This window comes from Cyanistes caeruleus, chromosome 19 (assembly GCF_971803275.1).
Source record: "Cyanistes caeruleus chromosome 19, bCyaCae1.hap1.1, whole genome shotgun sequence".
Taxonomy (NCBI): Eukaryota; Metazoa; Chordata; class Aves; order Passeriformes; family Paridae; genus Cyanistes; species Cyanistes caeruleus.
This window is the reverse complement of record NC_141719.1, coordinates 8,042,334-8,063,611: the sequence shown is the minus strand read 5'-3', so window position 1 is coordinate 8,063,611 and position 21,278 is coordinate 8,042,334. Positions and strand designations below refer to the sequence as shown.

The 21,278-nt window shown below is 41.8% G+C and overlaps 2 protein-coding genes and 1 long non-coding RNA gene across 9 annotated transcripts in view; 2 read left to right on the top strand and 1 right to left on the bottom strand.

Moving 5' to 3' along the window:
* ERN1 (endoplasmic reticulum to nucleus signaling 1) overlaps window positions 1-4,343 on the top strand; it is a 34,847-nt gene extending 30,504 nt beyond the window's left edge. For 5 of the 6 annotated variants that reach the window (XM_023938764.2, XM_086857416.1, XM_086857414.1 and 2 more), the window contains exons 18-22: window positions 545-692; window positions 1,217-1,344; window positions 1,916-2,039; window positions 2,279-2,346; window positions 2,558-4,343. In XM_023938764.2, the coding sequence (XP_023794532.2) occupies window positions 545-692; window positions 1,217-1,344; window positions 1,916-2,039; window positions 2,279-2,346; window positions 2,558-2,764 (675 nt within the window). In that variant the 3' untranslated portion in view covers window positions 2,765-4,343. Of the gene's footprint in view, window positions 1-54; window positions 693-1,216; window positions 1,345-1,915; window positions 2,040-2,278; window positions 2,347-2,557 lie in introns of all 6 variants that reach the window. The other variant, XR_015278049.1, reaches the window with a different exon arrangement.
* A 257-nt stretch (window positions 4,344-4,600) lies between these two features.
* Window positions 4,601-13,201, top strand: LOC111937406 (sterile alpha motif domain-containing protein 9-like). The gene is made up of 4 exons (XM_023938760.2): window positions 4,601-5,269; window positions 6,478-6,633; window positions 7,066-7,110; window positions 7,634-13,201. Exons 3-4 carry the CDS (start codon window positions 7,107-7,109, stop codon window positions 12,292-12,294), a joined length of 4,665 nt encoding a protein of 1,554 aa, XP_023794528.2. The 5' UTR covers window positions 4,601-5,269; window positions 6,478-6,633; window positions 7,066-7,106; the 3' UTR covers window positions 12,295-13,201.
* LOC111937411 (uncharacterized) lies at window positions 12,104-21,278 on the bottom strand. Of its 2 annotated transcripts, none has more exons than XR_015278053.1 (5): window positions 21,137-21,278; window positions 20,686-20,740; window positions 17,177-17,242; window positions 13,234-13,310; window positions 12,104-12,193 (listed from the first exon to the last, which is right to left on the bottom strand). It is a non-coding gene; the product is annotated as an uncharacterized LOC111937411 (long non-coding RNA). The 2 variants fall into 2 exon arrangements; XR_015278054.1 differs by having other exon boundaries at window positions 17,177-17,239.

Here is a 21,278-nt window from a genome sequence, read left to right as displayed (position 1 = left end):
TCCAGGCTGCTTTGCAGCTCAAATCTGAGTTAGAAAGTTTCCTTCTGCTCTCAGATGCAAAATAAACACCCTGTGAGAATCAGAGCTTTCAGCGGGAAAAGATGTCACTGCTACTGTTGCCCGATCCGAAGAAAACACAAACAACTGAAGTCGTTTATGCGGTGCTTTATTGAGGGCCCGGGAGCCTGTGGACTAGCGTCCAAAGACAGAGCCCCCTTTCACAGAAAAATTACAGGGTTTTTATATGTTTTCTACATGATTTCTTCATCATCACAATTTCTTACTTTCTTTCACTACTTGGTACGATTATCTCTTTGACCTTTAAGTTTTGACAAAAGGTACATTCCTTAGATTATCTCCTAGTTACACTGCTTACATTGCAGTATCTGCTATACAGTTCATCTGCAGGTTACATGCGGCCTACCAAGCCTTAGCATAACTACTACTAATGTCAACTAATGCTAACTATTAACGTTTGCTACTATCTTAATAATACAGTTTATTGAATCAAATGGCAACACTACTGAAGGCTGTTTCTTTGCAGACGTACACCGTGGACATCTTCTCAGCTGGCTGTGTCTTCTATTATGTGGTGTCTGAAGGTGGCCATCCCTTTGGCAAGTCCCTGCAGCGGCAAGCCAACATCCTGCTGGGAGCATACAGCCTGGAGGCTCTGGACGCAGGGAGGCACGGTAAGGACTGCACTGCAGGGATCAGTGAGCAGCCCAGGCTGCTAAACACCAACACCAGTCAGAACCAAGGCCCACAGTTACTCCCAGCCTGGCCGAGAGGAAAGTTAACTACTACTTTGTATAACTACAAAGTTATATTCCTCAGCTCCTCCTGAAGTAAAGGGCCTAAAGTTCTTGGAGTTAGTACCCCAGAGCAACTCTGGAATACACAATTTGGAACCCTGCAATCTTGACTGTGAAGCTATTTACTGTATTTAAAAGGTGGGAGAGAGCTGAACTTTGATAATCTTTGATATTTTTTTTGTTTGTTGCTCAGCACATCTGTGAGGGCAGCACTTGAACTAGCAGGACAGGAGGAAGTAGAGACCATAATGAATTTCTGAAGTGCAAAATATTATAAAAATATCATTTATATTATAATTTAATATTTGTTTTATAAAATACATTTTACATTTCACTACACCCAAGAATGCAGAGAAAATAAAACAAAAGCAGTAAATTTCCTTGCACCCTCTCCCTTGCAGAAGACATTGTTGCTCGTGATTTAATAGAGCAGATGATAAACATGGACCCTCAGAAACGGCCATCTGCCAGCTGTGTGCTCAAACACCCCTTCTTTTGGAGTCTAGAAAAACAGCTCCAGTTCTTTCAGGTTTGTGATGACCTTTTCTCTCCTCTCAGTTCTCAGAGCTACTGTAGACTTTTTCAGGTCTTGAATTCAGTCCCTCTTTTGTGCCTGAAGTCATAGAATCCACAGCCTTACTGTGAGGAGTGACGCAGCCCAGCTGGGAAACCTGGGTGGAGCTCTTAAGCAATTGGCTTAGTCTTACAGCAGATCTTTCAGAGGGGGCCAGAGCTGATGTTACCAAGGTCAGCTGGTGAGAGGAAGGTCTCCTCCAGCAGCTGCAGTACCCACAGAAAACGTGGCCAGGAGGGTTTTCAAGAACAGGAGTGAACATGCACTGAATCTTGATGTGGGGTGGGAAATGGCTGAAGGCTTGAGATCCTTTCCATCTTTATCTTCTCCTCTGTGCTAAAAAGGCTTTGGCAGAGGTTGAAACAAATAATCTCAGAAATTTCTGTATCCTATTCCCAAGTCATGGAGTAAAGTGGAATTCTAACTTTACTATCAGGACAGGCTGTAATAGGCCAGAAGCAGCAATTTGAAAATATTGGCAAAAACTTGGAAATAAAACTAGAAATAATCTGAATGTCTCTTCCAGGATGTTAGTGACCGGATAGAGAAAGAATCTTTAGACGGTCCAATAGTCAAGCAGTTAGAAAGAGGTGGAAGAGAGGTGGTGAAAATGGACTGGAGAGAGCACATCACTGTTCCTCTTCAGACAGGTAATGGACAGTATTTTATCAGAGTGGGAATTACCTGCTGTTCCCATTTTGCTGGGACAGGAAAGTAGGGCTAACACTGTCTCAGTTTTGGCACATCACTGTTATTTGCCTGTAAAGTGTTTCTAATGCAAATACATGTTTATGTACTGAAACACACCTACAAGGATCTATGGCTGCAGACACACACCCCAGCACCTAAAACTGCATTACAACACACAGAATTTTTTTTTGTCTTGCAGATCTTCGAAAATTCAGATCCTACAAAGGTGGCTCTGTCCGGGACCTTCTGAGGGCGATGAGAAATAAGGTAAAGGATTCTTTTCCCCGTGCACTGTGGGCTGCTGCCTCTGGCTGCTGTTGTTGCCAGCCTGTATCAGACCCTGATTTAGGTACTGAGCTCCTTTACAAGAGCCCAGTAGGAGGTTACTGTGTCCAGGAATACCCAACAGCTCTGTTTACAAGAGGCTTCTGAACAAACCCTCTGACTGAGCTTTTCCCTCTTCTGTTTTCCTCCACAGAAGCACCATTACAGGGAACTGCCTCACGAAGTGCAGGAGACCCTGGGCTCCATCCCAGATGATTTTGTGTGTTACTTTACAGCTCGTTTCCCTCGCCTGCTGCTGCACACCTACCACGCTATGCACATCTGCTGCCAAGAAAGACTCTTTCAGCATTACTATGCTGAGGACTCTGCAGAGCTGAGCCTTACAGGAGACACGGTTTGAGAGGAGAGGGATGGAGCTTTCTTCTCTGGGACCAACATTCCAAGCACAGGCCTACCCTTAGCAGGGAAAAGTAGAATCAAAGAGCTGAATTCTCTCTCTTTGAAGAAACCAAGCTTCCAAAAAGTGCCTTGTACCTGTGCCTGTGCTGGATCAGGAGCTGGTGGAGCCCAGGGCGCGAGTGGTAAAGTGATGAACCCTGGGGATGGAGTTACTGACTCCAAGGCAGTTTTCAAGACTGTGGAAATGAAGAGCGAAAGCTGGATCTAACCACCACCCAATATCCCTGTACTGTATGTGATTTTGTAACAGATGTGTTTTACTACAAAAAAAAAATAATTCAAATTCAGTGATTGAAATCATATCATTACTTGGGACTGGGATGTGCAAAAGGAGCCCTCTGGTTGTAGCAAATCATCAGAACCTGCCATTGCACTACTGCCACACTGGGCACATCACAGTGACTCTAAAGGGAATCATTTATGGTTATCCAAAAAAATGGTATGAAAGTACCATTTCTGTTTAATTAGTACTACCGTGGAAAACCAGTCCCTTATACTTGAGCAGAAACAGTTTTAAAGAATGCTGACTTGAAACATCAGTTCAAGGTTTGCCTGCCCTGAAAATAAGCCTTGTTGTTTAATATGAACCAGTATTTACAGAAGAGGTTGAACAGTCCTTGACTTAACTCACAGTATGAGAACAGATCTGCTCAAGTACCTGCAGCAAACACCGATGGCAGCTGGGAGCTGCCTGTGACTCATCATCAGCAAATGTCCTTCAAGGGGTAAGAAAAGGCCACAGCCACATTGCCAGGAGTGAGATGAGTCCTGGGAAAAAGAACTAAACAGGAACCAAGAGCTGTTCAGAGCAGTGCAATCAGGGCAGTGTTTAAGGGGTGCCACAGAGTTGTAGAACCCAATTTCCTGTGTATGTGTGCTGCTAATTCTACCCATGGGAGCCTGTGTGGTTAAAGATGCAGTATTTCTTTACACTGGCCCTGAAGTTGTGACAAGGCGTTGTGTGTGCTAGGATGAAGAAGTGCTGAATTCTAATGTAACTGGGGTGTTCTTTTACAATATATTTATTTAAAGTATTTATATTTATTTAATTTTTACTACAAAGTAGTATCAAATCCAAGTGGTACAAGTATAAAGCATGCCAAATCAGTCTTACTCAATTTTGTGTTTATATTTAATCATCAGATAACAACTGGAAGAGGAAAGTGATACTGCATCTTTCAATTGAATTAATTAAAGGAGAAATTTGTATGATTTTTAAGTGAGAATTTGTATGATTGTACCATTGTGTCTTAAATAAATTATTGCCAGTAATATGTATGGTGGGGTACGTACAGCTACTTTTCTGGAGATACTTTACAGGATGGGGTTTTTTCTACTTTTACAATGTGTGAGAGAAATTTACCTAAGATGCCAAACTGTGCAGGTTACCTATTTCTAAAGCTTGAAAAAATAGTGGTAATTTTACCTAAAAAGATTCAAAGCCTATTTCATATTTTTGTATTTCTCATGTAAAGGTCTTTTATAAATCTACTAAATAAAGATTTGTGCTCAGATTAAAACCCCGCAGCTTTTAGTGCCAATGTGTGCCCAGGGAACCCAGCAGGCCTGGTGCTGGCAGAGCTGTCAGAACTGTGCAGGGAGGAGGCCAAGGCCTGCAGCAGCCCATTCTGCCTCATGGGGAAGGGACAAGAGCCCGGGTTTTGAGCCTGCTCAAACCATTGCCTGCCTGCTGATCCAACAGAGGATGTGGGAGTTGTTCAGGCTGGGGGGAAGCACTGAGCCTCTTTTGTTACTCTGATAGTCCCCAGGCACCAGCCTCCTCGGGCCTGGTGGCTGAGGCAGCTGCGCAGGGAGATAAAATGGCAGGAAGTTGTGCTGCTGTGTGATAAATAAATACCCATAAATAAATGGTTTTGGTGAAACTGAGCTGTTACCTGATCACGTGCTTTACAGGAAACAGCCACTAAGACAGTTCTGCTGCAGTACCGCATTCCTTGGCCTCAATGCACAGAGGGTTGGGCTGAGGAGCCTCTCCTGCTCTATGACCCTGCCAAGCTCTCCACTTCTTACTTGGTGAGGGGGCCTGGAGTGAGGAGGTAGCTCATACAGAGGGCAGTAAGTGAGGTGGATCTGAAACTTTAAAATACAAAAGAAATAACAAATATATTCCACAGCCCATCCTGACACCTGGCTGGTTTTGGTGGGGCCAGCAGCACCACCCAGCAGCAGCACTGCTGCGAAAGGGGTGGAGACTTTTGATAGGTCACCCAGGAATGCTCGTCTAAAGCAGTTTCCCCTTTCATTTTCGGACTGATTTTCAAGAGACCCGCAGGAGCTGCAGAACTCCCACCGTGCTCAGACTGCTGCCCGTGCAGAGCTCGGCGCCACAGGTGTTGGGGCATCTTCCCTCCCTTCCTCCTACGGAAACCCTTTCCCTGCCGGCAGACAGCACTGGAGACACTCGAGCATCCGCGGGCTCTGCAAGGTAAGCCCTCCGTGCTTCCCCTGCGCCGCGGGGCCATTCTCAGCCTGGCGGGTTACTCTGCTGCTAGCAGCTTTAACGAAAAGTGAGGATGTCCCTCCACTGCCACCCGCCCAGCTCTGTGGCCCCGGCCGCCCCACTGGGGTAGGAGCTTCTCGGCAGCGCTCCTCGGGACAGTGGAGCAGCCCAGAGCGGTGGGACCGGACAGCTCTGCCCGCACCCCCACACCTGCAGCCCCTCCCTGCCCACGCGTGCAGCCCAGGGTAGCCAGAGCCCACTGGAGCAAAACCCGCTGCCACCCCCGACTGTTCCTAGAACCAGGGGGGAGCAGGGACCCGCGGGCCCCCTCCAGCCGCGCTTCCCCAGCCCTGCCCCCTCTCTGAAGTGCCACCGTTCCAGTTTCGATTCCCCGGCTCTTTGCTCTGAAACGCTTCCTGACGTCTGCTGGCACAGTGGGCTGTGACAGAGACACATGGGCGAGACGGGATTCACCGCAAGCCCACCCACTGCACGAGCCCGGCCCTGGGAGGTGGCCAAAAGCTCTAAGAGATCCGTGTTTCAGGGACATTTTTAGACCCCTTTCTCGGGGAAGGCTGCACCGAGCGTCAGTGGAAATCCATCTCCCACCATTCTCATAACCAGCCAGTTTGCACTTTGGACGCATTACACCTACAGCACACCAGGGCAGTCCTGTAACTCCTCCCTGCTCAGAGCCACTTGCTCACACCAAAGCTCCAGCCATGCTGGTGCCTCAGCCAGCCAAACAGGGCTGACCAGATGCTGAAAGGGTTAATTTGCACTTGTCGGATTTTTCTAGCATACCCTATTGTCCCAGAACCAGTATCTCCCCAAACCATCCCCCCTTCTGCTGAACTCACCTCCTGCCAAGCCGTGGTCACGGGGAGTGGATGCTCTTCTCCTCCCCTCAGCCACCACCATTACACCTGCAGATATTGTGGAGACCTTGGCCAGCTGCTCTGGTGGCTGCTCCTTTTACACTTGCTGAGAGCACTGTTCAGCACCATGAGGGGTGAGCTGAACCAGAGAGTTGAGCCTCCACTCCACACTAGAAGAAACACCACCACCACTACCACAGTGCACTTTTTACTGTAACCCTGGTGACCGGGCCATGGACGGTTCCTGCTGACTGTGAATGTCTCCTATCTCTGCTGTCACACTGAGCAGGTGTATTTAACCCATTCCTCCTGCAGTACAGAACAGGCTGTCCCTGCTGCCATCCATCTCTGAACCCCTGGAATGGAGGCTGGGCACAGGAAGGAAGTCACTGCTCAGGCGAGGACACCCCACTAAACAGAAAACCTTCTGCTGGGTTGGGCAGTGAGTCGAACTGCTGCTTGGAAATTTTGGTAAGCACCAGAACAGATGTGGGAAAAAAGAAGGAGCAGGGGAGAGTGTACCCAACAAAGAGGAGAGAGAAAAAAGCGAGTATGAAGGAACAAAAGGCAGGGAAAGTGAAAAAAAGCAATAGATAGAACCTGGGGGATACAGTGGTGGGAAAGCCTCCTTTTCTCCGATATATAACAGAAGGAACAGTTGGGCTCAGCTGTCACCACAAGCCTCTCTAGCAATCCCCTATTTCTTTCACATCCACGTGTGTCAGAGGCAGGAGCAGCTGCCTTCATGTGGGCATAGCTGGCAAGAATAGGCTGTTAGAGGTACAGAAATGACCTTAGACCAAAAAGGTGGGAAGTTGGGAAAACAGAACACCAAAGTCAGCTTGAATTATCACAGGACCATGAACTGTAAATCTGAAGAATTACTTTTTTCCCTCCCCATAGGGTTTTGTTCATTAACAGCAGGATTTCCCTCACCAAAGACAATGGGTATGTATTGCTTTCAGAAAATTTCTACTTTGTATGTAGCAATTTGCTTTTTAATATCTGCATTTGAAGGATTCATCTCTAGTGGGGAACTAATCAATACTCCTGTCATCATCTTAGGGTCTGTATCGATGCTATCCTGATTTAGCAGAAAAGAATCAGACTCAAGTGGGCAAATTATCTAACCAAACATGTCCAATTTAGGGAATCCAGCCCTGTCAATTCCTATAAACCTTACCACTTCATTCCCTGCAAAAAAACATTCTGGGTTATTTCCTTGCCTCCCTTTGAGGATAATTTCCAAGTCTCCTTCCTAGCTTCCTGCTTTGCTGATTTATTAGTCTTGCACCATTGTTTAAAACTGCTTCTGATTAAGGTTGTAATTAGGTACTTTGTCATCGGAACTGGCATATTTGAGAAGCTAAGACCTGCTCTCTCACTGACTGGTAGAAAGAAAATAATCTAACATTGAGTGTGGCCAAAGAAACATTAGTTTGTATTAGTAATACATTATTTCAACTTCTAGATTACAAAACATTACCTGTGAATGAATGGGTTGAGAAACATGTCAAATGTTGGCTGGAATCTACTGGAATCAAGAAGGAGTATGTAGATAAACTATATGCAGAAGAAGTGACCGGTCCAGCACTAATGGAACTGGATGAGTCTTTCCTCAAAGACATAGGAATGAAGAAAGGCCAAATCCAGATCTTAATCCACAAGAGAAATGAACTTCTGCGGCTCCAAGACAATGCACAGCAAGCTGAGGACTCCAGCAGCAAAACACCCGAGAGAACGGATGCACAAAGCGCCCCTGCCAGAGCCAGCAATGCCCCTGCTCAGGGCACGGCCAGTGGAGGCAGCTCTGGTGCTGTGGCTACAACCAGCAGCAAGGACACAGCTCCTACTTCTGGAAAGAAGCAAAAAAGCAGCAAGAAATCCCAGCTTCAAAGTGCTAATGAAGTTTTAGAGATCAGAAACTGTCGGCCATTTAGAAGTCAGGATACTGATTTCAAATATGTGAAAGACACAGTTCTTGCTCCAGAATCAGGAGTCAGTGATTTAATCATTCCTTGCCACGAATACAAATCTTTTGCCATTGCTGCAGAACTGAACAAACATCAACTGCAATCAAAATTTGCCTCTGAAGTGATACGATTTGCTTCAGCCTGCATGAACATTCGAACAAATGGCACCATCCATTTTGGTGTCATGGACAGTGTTGAGGACAAGGGCTGGAAACATGGACAGATCATTGGCATGAAGGTCAAAAACCGAGAAGACTTTGTTGATGCACTGGATTATATAGAAAAGTGTTTTTGCAATAATTTACAAGAAATTGCAAGGAAATGTATTCACCCACCTGTGTTTGTTGAAGTGATTTCAAAAGACTCTCACGAACAAAGATTTGTAGTGGAGGTTGACATTGAACCAACCTTCAGCTTAGTAAAGAACAATTGTTTTGAAGTTTATTTGCCAAAATACAATGAAAGCAGTCAGAAGGTGATTCTGACCAAAGAACCAGCTCTCTACCAGAGATTAGGAGCGAAGTCTGAACCTGTGCAGCGCAACAAACTCACTGCTTTCATTCAAGCTGTGCAAGACAGGGATGCTCAAAGAGAAAGAGCTGAGCTCTCCAGCACACAAGTACCCACAGAAATACCTCAAGATTTAGGAAGGAAGTTATCAATTCTATTAAATGATGGCAGAAGCTACATGGATAATTCCCTGTGGTACATCCTTGTCACAAACAGATGTGAACAGGATAATCTGAACTACATCAACTTTTTAATGCACTTGAACATTTTCTGTGTCTTTGACTTTGATGAACATTCCAATGTGTCGGGGCTGTACAGCAAATACAAAGAGCACCATGAAACAAGTTCTTATTTTTTACAGGATTTTTTCAACGAAATTAAAACTGATAATTCTCCCTCTCAGAAACTCTTTGATCAGACCAGCTGGATATTCTGCAATGGGCGCAGTGACTTCCTTGGGGATGAAAAACCTTGTGATCAAAATACATGGATTAGAACCAAAAAAAAATACCTCAAGAAAGTAATTACTTGTATTTGTGAGGAAATTCTGCCAGAGCGCTCTTTCATTGTGCTTTTTCTATTGCTATCACCAGTGCAGAAATCACTTGTGGACACTTTTCAGGAATTTTATACAGAGATGAATGGCATGGAATATATCATCTGCATTGCAGAGTCCAAAGAAAATTACAAAAAGTGGGCAAATCTAGCTCAGGAATCCTGCAGCATTGAGACACTAGAACAACGCAGTATTGTGGGTATGAAGCTCAGTCATGTAGATGCCACCATCCAACTAATGCTGCCTTCTACAGCCCAACCCAGACACCTGCCAGCTTCCACTGGAGGCGTGTGTATGCTTCCCTTGCGGGAAGAAGAGAAACTGTATTCCCTAGAAATCCTTTGTACTGACCAATGTGATGATATCAACATAAATCTTTTGACTGAAAAACAAAAACAGGACATAGAACAAAATTTTTACCGTGGGAGAAAAATCATATGGGAAAACCTGTGGCTTGCTGATAGAAAACTCTGTGGGGATATCATTGAACGTGAAGCATGCGCTGAGGCAACTAAACTCTTGGATGGCATTTTACGAGGAAGTGGACAAAATTATTCTGTGGCTAAACTAAAGATATTTCACCATCCTGGGAGTGGTGGAAGCACAATAGCACGGCAAGTTCTGTGGAAAAGCAGAAAGCGTTTCAGATGTGCTGTTATCAAGACCTCATATTCACCTTCAACTGTTTGTAACCATGTGCTTGCCCTTAGAGATTATGAAGAAAAGGAAATCACTCACTGTTTTCCTGTGCTGCTCCTGATTGAAGACTATGATGATGAGTACTTTGAAGAACTACAGATTGAGTTAATGGAGGCTGTAGCAACCAGGAAAATGAATACCTCCAGGCCTTATTTCATCCTCATATGCTGTAAACGATGTAATAACCCTGAAAGGCTTTGCAAGGCTTCACCACTAGACACAGTTGCTGTCACTCACAAACTGAAAGAGTCAGAGAGAAACTTGTTCAACACTAAACTTAAAAAGCTGCAGCAGAAATATGCCGAGCCAGAATTCATACTTACATTTGTGCTGATGTGTGAGGAATTCAATAAGACATACGTGTCAGACATGGTAAAGCACATACTGCAGGGCATTGACCCTTCCTCTCGTGACACCTGCTTGATGCGTTACATGGCTCTGCTCAACTGCTATGTACCCAATTCATACATTTCACTGTCACACTGCGAGGCTTTTCTGGGGCTGGGGGCATATACAGAGAGTAAAGCAAGAGCATATGATTTCAAACATCACTTGTGTGAACAAGTAAGAATGATTTTTATTGAGCTAAGGGAAAGTACCACTTATATTTCATCTGTTCGGATAATACATTGCCTGGTTGCAAAAGAAATTCTGCATCAGCTTTCAGGGAATCAATCACTAAGTCAACTTGCAACAACTCTTCTTCAGGAAAAGGTACTATTTGAAAACAGATTTGGACGAGAAGAATTCATAAAGTTTATCAGACATCTGTTTATTCGACGTGATAAAAGAAGCAGGGGTGACAATACTGATACTCTCTTCTCCCCATTCATTGAACATGTCTGTGAAGCTGAAGACTGTGAAAAAGCCATTGCTGTTTTAAAAGCTGCGTATGAACTCCTTGGAAAAGATCCTTTTTTTGCCCAGCAGCTTGCCAGACTAAATTACAGCAACGAAAAATTCGAAGACGCAAAATACTGGGCAGAGGTTGCAAAATCGCATTTGCCAACTGATTCTTACATTTTGGATACAGAAGGTCAAGTCTACAAGAGATGGTTTAGTTTCACTGTGGATAAAATGACAGAGGAGGATACCCCCGAAAGGATCACGGAGAAGATCGTGATTGCTCTTAAAGCTATGAAATGCTTCAGGGCTGCACAACAGGCAGCAAAGGAAGAACGTGAAAGTATGAACAATGCTGGCTATTTTGGAGAAGTAGAAGTAGGTTGTCGCCTTCTTCGATTTTTGTCCACACTGCCTGTATTCCACAAAAGTCCAGAGGGGAAATATACTGAGCTTGTGAAATATCTCACCACAGATTACATTCCTGAAGACATAAAAAGAACATGGGGAACACTTCATTCCCGCTTAAAAGGCTTGCGCCAGAACCTGTACAATGCTCTGGAATGGATTTCAGAAGAACTAAGTTATTTCCAAACAGATAAAAACCAAGAGAAGGATGATGAAAATGATGATAAGGAAGAACAAATTTATAATCCTAGAAAATGGCTGAGAAGACAGTCAGCAGTATATGCTGAATTCTTCATCTCAGCATCACTTACTGATGACAGCCACAATTGTCCTAACACTCAGCTCATGAGACGCATGATTATTTATGGGAGTGGTGGAGGAAATGTCACCAATATCCTGTCATTCTTAACAGATAAGAAAGAGAACAGGTCAGCTGAAAAGCTAGAAAGGATCCTTAGTTTCTATCCAGAAAACCCCCTGAGGAACAGGCTGGAGGACAATGATTTGATCAATTTTATTTTGTGCCACATTGCATTAGCATGCTTAGCACCAGGATCAGCCAAACTCCTTCCACTGCCAACTCTTCGTGACCTCAGTCTAAGATTCATCAAAGGAAAAAGACCATTTCCAGCAAGTGCCTATTTTTTGCTCACATTGCTGTACTGGCCAGATGAGGCATTAGACAAAGAGCCTAATCCTGATAAAGATGAAATTTTAACTTCAGCCCTTCAAACCCTGAAACGCTTCTACGACATCAAAATGAAAGATGTTCCTACCAGAAAGAAAAGAATCTACACCCATTTTTTTCTGGGAAAGGGTTATGGCTTAAGTAAGATTGTGCACAAAACTAAAATTGACAAATTAATGGTGGGGTCCTTAGATGAGAGGAGAATGAAGTGGCTGCATGGAACTGTATGGAATATTTCCATAATTCGTGACAATCTCAAAAGAGTTTCTGGCTGGACAAAGGACAGAAATTTATTTATACGTAGTCGTGTGAAGGAGCTCCGTATCTTGCCACTCCATCACGAATCAGTGCCTGCTGGAAATGAGAATGTGACCTTTTATTTAGGCTTTTCATTTAATGGTCTTGTTGCTTTCAATATTGAGGTTGAAAACGATCAAACCATCAAAAGAACATAAGGTATGTAGTACAGTACTGTATACACTGTGCTCTTAGGAGGTACAGCACTGGAAGTGTCCAGTCTCACATTTAAAAACAAAGTGGACTGGGTAACTACCAGGCAAAAAGAAAATCAGCATTAACTGTAATAGTGACCAAGTAACTAAAAAAAATTGGAACTACGAGTAAAGTGAAATTTGAGCCAAGCCTTTGACAGTTTTGGAGTCACAGAAAGCAAGGTTTCAAACCAAACACACTGATCAATCACTTTCTTCTTACCCCACAGATTTGGATTTTAAGTTAATTTCTGAGTAGTCTTGATCAGTAAAAGACCTTGTACAGTGTAACTCCGTTTTTCTTCCTGAATCAGCAACAGAAAAGTGAACTCACACCACATACGCTGCTCTCTGACAGGTACCATGTATGAACTAACTACCAACTGTAAAGCCAATGTCAGTATGGAAGCACTTTTAAAGCTGCCTTCACCATCAGGACTGATAAAAAAACAGGTCTCAAATTCTGTGTAACTCCTACATTGCTTCTCTGTGTAAATATTACTGTGCTAGACATATCTGTATCTGGGGTGGGGTACAGAGATATGTGAGCAGTCATGGGTGACATTTATAAGCACTGTTATGTGTTCATAGTCCAAACAATTCCTGCACTTTGTGAAATGATTTTACATTATTGTCTAAGGAATGCCACAGAATACAGAACTCATTTTTTTTTCTCTAAAGCATACATCCATGACTTGAAAACTGCAAAGGAGTTTTTCAGTGCTGTGTTTGCAACCACGATGTCACATTCAGTTTCTAGTAACAAATGTGTTGTTGGGAGTTTCACACTGTTTAAGATACTGTGACTGAAGTTGCAAAAAAACCCTGCAATGTAACTTGTTTTAATCCAATAAAGATCTTTTATGAAGTATTACCATTTCTATGTGAGCTTTATTACCCTACCTGAGGATGCATTTCCAACAGTAGCTAGGTATGATTTGCTTTTCCAACTGCAGCAAAGATCTGGGCACAACCAAAAACTGAAAAACAAACAGCAAGCCATGGTGAATTCAGAAGGAAGATGGAAGATTATTGTGTAGTCCAAGCCTTCACATTCTGGTCTCAGGTAGGAGAAACCATTGCAGAAGCAAGAGAACTGGAGGGCCAGAGAAATGCCCCTCTGCTCCCCAGCCGTGATGCAGGCGACAGGAGTATGTCTGAGCAGGTAACTGGGCAAAGGCAGCTTCTCCAAGTCTAGCCTGGGGCATTAGGATGGCTTCAACCCAGAGAAGAAACCGGGTATGTAAACTTACTGAAAAGCACAGGAGTGAAAAGCAGAACATTGACTGTTTCCCAGATACACAACCTGCTCAGATGCTGAGCCAGAAGCAAAGGAAAGGAACTTACCATGATGAAAAATGACAGCCAGCTTGGCCAGGAGGGCCTGTCTTGTTTTCTGCCTGCACACACCCAACTCAATTCTGCAGACAGCAGTGCTTTTGCCCTGTAGCCCATACTACTGCACAAGCTTGAGTCTTGTCTTTGAGGTATAAAACAGGGTTGCTTTTCAAATATGCCCACTTCTACCTTTCAGGAAATTAAAAGTTTAGATTCAAACTCTTTACTTCATCCAACCCCAGCCCCACAGAAAAAAAACCAAAACAGGTTTTAGAGAAAAAGTGTAAACTTACAGATTAACTCTTGAGATTCCACGTTGCAAGAACAACCAGCTGAAGCGCACAGGGCAGCAAGTACAGACCCACCCTCCCTACCAGTCATGTTCACACTGGGGGGGCTTTAACCTGCCAGGCAACACACAGCTGCCCTTGCCCTAACCAGCTCTTAGTAGAAAGCAGTTCCCAAACTGCCCTCAGATTTCCCTGGAGCTGAAAGGCCCAGAGGACAAATGCCCATTAAGAACTTCTTGCACAGCCACAGTGCTCCCTTGGTGTCCTCTACTGCACCTCCTTGTCACACACACACAATTCAAAATGCCTCCAACTTGTCCATATCATAGCATGAAAATATCAATTTATGTTCCCTTTAACACCTCTCAGAAATTAACCTATGAGTGAACAGTGGTAGCTAAATAAAACCAACCAGCCTAGCACAGTAATCCATTCTCATCCCTTACACAGGAGCTGCAAGGATACCCATCTCTCAAGCTACCTCATCTCTCCAGCATTTTGCTCAGTGTTTAGCAATCTCCCAGCATGCCCATGCTACCAACTTTTATGAAAACTGTCAGAAACTTTTCCTCTATAGTCCAACTCTTTCAGTTCTAATAGCATTGTATAATCTTAGCAGCAGGAGGGTGGATCAACAGCAAAAGAAGTCTCTGCAGCTAGCAGAGAATCAAAACTTGCTACCAAGTTATGCCCATCATAACATTTGTTGCGATAGTAATTTAAATCGGTTTTCAAGAGGAGAAAAAAAATGACACAGAAACAGTGGTTCACTTCTGTTTAATCAGACTGTCACAAAATGATCACACATTACAGATGGCTATATGTGCAATGACCCATTCCTGAAGAACAGTTCAGAGAAGGTTCCCAGTGGATGCAAATGATGTTAGCTCCGTATTTTCTTTTAATCTTCTTTGTAAACTGAATGCTACAAAATTAAGCTTGTTATTGTTACTATTATTTGCATGCATTAAAATGATGCATATACTTACCAATCTCTCATTTTCTTGAATTAAATTCAACATCAGTACTTTGCCACCACCTGTCTTTTGAAAAAGATCAGTAATCCCAGCCCTTTCACACTACTTAACACAAAAGCAGTATTAAGTTACAGAAAAAAAACCCTTCACAAGGGCTTCTGTGGCCATACTGCTACTGAGAGGGGACACTATTCACTCATGTGCTTTAAAGGTCCTTTATGAAGGTACTAAAAACAGCTTGGAATTTGCTCATTTTGGGTTTGCTGCAGTGACCAGGAACTGCAAAAGAGCAATTGGGAGTCAGCCAGGAATCTAAGGAAATAGTGGGAAATGACAAACTGTTCCAAACATACAGTAGCAGAAGTGGGAAGGAAAACTGCTGAACCACTTTACAACAGACATCTGCTCTAATGGAGCGTCAGAAGTTAAACTACAATTTAACACTGCTCAACTGGTAATCAAAGTTCAAATTTTCAGTATTTTTTTGGTCCTATCTCAACAGAAAATAAACTTTATTCTACCAAAAAAGTACCGTAAGTAATTGCCATTTAAAGACCTGAGTCCTACTACGATCTATCCTGGAGAACTGCACTTTTTGTTGTTATGACACCATGGAACATACTCTGCCCCTCTTTAGTGATCCCCACTGACTGCCAGCCTGGTGTACAAATAGTGCAGGTTTGCATCCAACCACTGTCAAAACCAGGACTTGATAAGGTAATTGAGCACCCAGAAGCAGTTACTCACTCCAACTTAGCACTGAGCATTGCATTAAGTATCAGCTGGGGTCAACCACTGACAGTGTAAGAAATATAGATACATTCTATTAAAAGGGTAATGGCTTCACAACAAGGTATCCCTTTTATTCTTGCATACCTGCAATTAAGATTAAGCAAACAGAGATAAAGCTATATTATAAATATTAATGTATGACTCCCCTTTTTTTCCCCTTCTAGGAAGAAAAACCTATGCAACATTAGTCAGAAATCTGCCTGTAGCTCATTTTAAAGACAAAGCAATTTAGTGTAAATTACCAAGAACTGATGTAGAGAACGTGGCAGGCAATGGGCTGCATGTGTAACTATTCTAAAACTTGGAAAGATACAAAAGCCTTGAAACTGTGTATGTTTTTATGATGAATTCTGCAGCAACATGTAAGATTTCAGAACCCTAAAACAAGCGATTCTGCTGGAAGTAGCCACTCATAAACCCACTCTAGACCCTTCAGATGAGCTGGCAAACTGAAGTGTCTGTACAGCTACCACGTAACTATGACCTTCCCAGTACTGACTAAATAATTATCCACCAGTGCTGTCAAAAGCCCCTCAAATTCAGAGTGGGACATCATGGCCTTAAAGAGTGAATTAAAGCACAGTTGTAACAGCCCATCCAGCTGTGGATCTCTGCTTTGTGCTACAGCACAGAAAAAGTTTTCTTCTCTTCTGCTGATATGTAGATATGAGATATACAAAGTCTAAATAGAAATAAATGCATGCAGCCATTCCAGACAAAGCTGCCTCTTTTATCCATTCACAAAGAATCTTTCCTATTTTAAGGTACAAAATATTCCATACAATAGAAACAAAATACCAGAATTTCTGGGAATATGGAATAGGGCAGAATTAAAATAGAGGCAGAGCAGAAACTCTGGAGTAAGATAAAACAGCTGGACAAAGCCACATTTGTAGGTAGCCTCTGAAGTGCTGAAATGAACTAACAAAAGTAGTAATTAGAAGGCATACAAGAACAAGCTCCTGGTTTACCGGCCTAACAAAGTAAAAATCTGTGGGTAAGAAAGGGTAATTAGCAATAGCTAAAGAAAATGGAAAGAATACAAACTGCTATGGATTCTTACAAACAGAAACGCTTAATCCCCAACACAAAAACACACGATCCTGCTGGTTTGCTGTTAAAAAACAGCCTCATTAATAACTGGCACGTTACCACAGTGATTTTGACTTTTTTGATTTTCACACTCTTCAGTAACAGCAAAGGCTGCTTGTCAAGATTCTGTATTAAATTTTCCTTAAAGGTGCTTGCAGATATTTTTTACCTGTCCACAAGCATAGTTAAATCCATTATAGATGCTAAAAAAAAGTCTAGTTTGTTCACTCACTACTGGAATCAGTAGTAGGTAACAGTCACATTTCAGAGACCAAAATTCCCCTCAGGTATTTAAGTGGTATCATTTGAACAAATTATTTCAAATAGGAACATCAGGTACTTACAGATTAAACTAACCTGTACTGGCAGTTCTGTGGAATTTTTCTTCTCTACCAGTAAGTAGCAAATGCTGAAATTCTGCTGCTAGTTAACAGAAACACAAATTGTATTAAACCAAGGTGTTTAACCCATAATTTAGCTTTTTATTAAAAAATAAAAAAATAAAAAAGAGCTGCCAAACTTCAATTACAGCAATTTGTTGCTTAAGAAAAGCATGTGAAGTAAAGGCAACTATAAAACTACTTTCAATTTGCCCTTCTGATTTTTCATACATAACCCGTAAGTTTAACAAGGTCACCTGTTGCCTACTAAAAACATAAAGGAAATTAAAATACTTACATTGCCAGGTTCCTTCAGTAAAGTCTTAAAATGTGTTTTCTTATTCTGCACTTTACAAGTCAAAGAGCAAAATATGTTTTTTCCCACTTAAATTTATGAGAAAGAAGCTAGAGAATTCAGTGCAAGTAACTCAATGAAAAAAACAGAAAAGAAAAAAGCCCTGCATTACATCTTTACCTCAAAGCATTACATATCTTCCTAAGTTAGGAGATGGTGAAATAGCTCCTTTGGCTGTACTGTATTCATTTCTACTAATTAAAATTACTGTTAGCAAAAACCAGTTATACGTACTGGCTACTAAGAGTAGCAGAAGCTGAAATTCTACAACTCGTGCCCCTTTTTGTGAATATGGCACCTGGGAATATGGTAGAGATTTAGACAAAATTCAAGGAAAAATAGTTCAGGATGTCAGGAGCTTGAACCTTGTATAAGACAGCGATCAGAGAGACACACTAACTGCTAACAGGAGAATTCATAAGGAAGTTTTCTAGCTCTCAATGTCATGTGCATCTTCTAGTTAAGATTATATTGGCATTAAATTCTACTATTTTCTAAAGCTTTTTCACTTCTTTATAGCCTCAAGAAAGAAAAACCTTAAGGTAAGTAAGTTAAAGACAGTATTTCTGCAAAGTCAAATTCACTGCCATTAAAACAGCAGCGTTGCTGACTGTCCCTACTGCAAGAAAGCCTGTAAGAATTTAAGGTTACTGTAAACTTGTTCAGAAGGTGCAAGGGCCTCACTATTCACAACAGTGTCCGGGTATATAAATACCAAATCTCACCATTATTCATACCAGGGACAGTCAAAACTGACTCAGCAGGATGCCAGGAACAAATGGCTTGAGGAGAACACCCTGGATCCTGTGGTCCAGGACAGGATATGGCTGGCTGCCAAAGCAGCAGGCTCCAGTGCTCAGCCCCCTCAGCCACACCTCCAGAGACTGCAGTAAAACTGCATTTCTTTTAACCTTACTGTGGTTAGAGCCTTACTGCAAATCTGTGCTCTGGCAATCAAGACTGCACTGAGCTGCTGCTTAGAGTGTGCCAGAAACCTCTCACCAAGTGCTTTTCAGAACTTCAGAAAGAACCTTTATATACATTACACTTTACAAACACTTTGATTCATCTTGATCTCTTAAACAGCTGTCCCAAAGCTTTCTTTCCTCTCAACTACTTCCAACCTAGCCCAACCATGACAAAGAGCAGTCACAGGCAGCTACATTTTTACAGAACCCAGTCACTACCACTGTTTCCCTGGTTTGATTGTTTTGATTGCAAGCATACAGATTTTTTTAAAAGTTCTTCGTGCGTGGTATGTAATTTCTTTATCACATCTCCAAGTTACTTTTCTTGTTTAATAGATCAGGCACAAATTGACTCCATTTAGCAGAGTATCACTAACCCCTCCTCTTTAAAAGTTATGTGCTCCTACTTAAGCTTAAAAAAACTGAACTCCAAGACCTCATTTTGTTAATATCTATAAAAGTCATGCCACTGAAATAAAGTCACCTTGACTAAAGACATTTCCCTAACAAAAAGATGTACAGCTTTGTGATATACAAACTGCAGCAATGAGAGCTGCAATACTGGAATGTAACTAAGAACATGCTTCATCCCTCAAAATAAACAGGTATTTGAAATTTGCCTATTTTTTATTTTGAGATTGTAAGAGATTCAGATACTTAAAGCAAGAAATACAAGCTCCACTATGTATCATTTTGGGTTAAACAGTTTCCTTAGACATTCTAGGGAAATAAGAACTTAAGACTACTGCAACTAGTATTTCTTCCACTTGCTTAACTTATAGGAGCATTTGACTATCTTAAAGAGCTGTTCTCATCTTCACTGTTATCAGGGGAGCACCATAATAAGGTTTAGCAAAGCAAGACCATGCTCAATAATCATTCTGAAACAGTTAACATGGACATGTCAGTTTTCCAGACAGGGATTTTGGGGAGATCTTCTATAGGAAAAATGCAAAGGGCAGAATACAAACAAAGAAGGGTACAACAGCAATGTGCAATCCACTCTTTTAAGTTAATTACAACTCCATCCTTTAATGAAAATTACTTGAAATCCCATTAGAGGTCATTATTTAGCAAAATCTTGAAGAAAAGAGTCTATGCTCATAAAAAAGCCTCACCACAAACTTTAAAAGTTTAATCTCAGAAACTTAAAAAGAAAAAGGTCAAAACAGACTCACACATTTGTTTATTTACTATTTCACTGCTGATATGCTGCAAGACCTCTTTGTGTAAAACCTGCTGTTCTGAAGCTGAAGTTGTCTTTAAGCAACCTCAAGCATTCACAACTGACGAATATGCAACAGAATGGGCACCTTTTTCCTCACAAAGGGTAGAAATTTTTGCTAGTCACTGTGTGAAAGAAGGAATTTCAAATAAAGCAAATTTTGAATATGCAACAGAATTTTCCAAAGTTTCAAAAAAAATATTTTCAACTCTTACTACTTTTGCAATAGTCAAATTTGGTGTATTTGAGAGATTGAGGAAAAGTTAAAAGTTCTCCCTCTAACTGGCAAACTGAAAAATCTGCAGCTTTGATTTCTCACTGTTCTATTCTGTATTACCAAATCGGATCTGATCTCTATTTCTTCACAGGGCTCTACATTAATATTTGCTGAGGTGCAGCTCACACAGCAGTATTAACATCTCAACCTTCTTCAAATAAACTGTATTCTGTGGGCTACACAATTTTGTAGCAATTAACTTTCTAGTTCAAGCCTATTTTAACCTTTTCAATAGCTACATCTCCTCAGAAGAGAAAGCATTATTAATTGATATTTACATGCCATTAATTCAGAGACTACACAAAATCAACACTACCAAACCCAAAAACAAATACAGCACAAATGCAATGCAGGGAAAGATGGGGAGGGGCAGTGTGGCTTAAGGACTACCTGAGCAGCCTCGAAGGAAATGCATTCTATTAAGAGAAAAGGTACCCACACATCTTAAAATAGGTTCCCTCCCCTTAAGACTCTTAAAAACACAGTGATAATAAAAAGATAAATATTAATATAGAGCCCATCTACCAAAAGAGAATAAAAAACCTAAATTAAAATAAATTTAGGGGCCTTCACCAAACTTGCTGCAAGTTTGGGGACATAAATATCCAACAGCCATAAAGCTGTGAAAGCCCCCAGAATGAATAAAATAAATCCCACTTGCCTCAGACTGAACAGGGCAACACTGAGACTCTGCCTCAGCCTGTCCTATGGCAGGGCTATAGGAAGAAGAAAAATTTAAATTTTAGAAAAAACATGACCCAATTAAGTGAAAGACATGCATTCAAAGTCAATAAAATTCCAGTGATCAAGCAAACAAAAGAAAATGACTGCTATAGCACCTCTTTTGTTATGCCCAAACAGTATTTTTTTGTAGTCGGTAGCTATTTCTAAATTGGACTGCTTGTTTTGTATTGTATCTTGATCAGTGGAACGTCACTCAGTTGTCTTGGGGCATTTTTCCCATAACTGATAGTATTTGTTGTACTAGTTCATGAGAAGTTGAGTTAAAGATTCCACCAGCCACTGAAAATGTTCACCCTTGTCTTAGTGTTCATGTAGAAACTAGACCAGTACAATTATTAAGACGTTTACTATGAAGTGTCATTAGTTACCATTTTAAACTGTGGCCCCAGCTCATGGTTTGGTGTATCACTCTCAATTTAACTGAAGGTCATAATGTCCTTCCTTGCTGCTCATAAAACTGAAGTAATCCTGGTATTTCAGTTTTCATCTTATATCCAGAATTCTTTGATT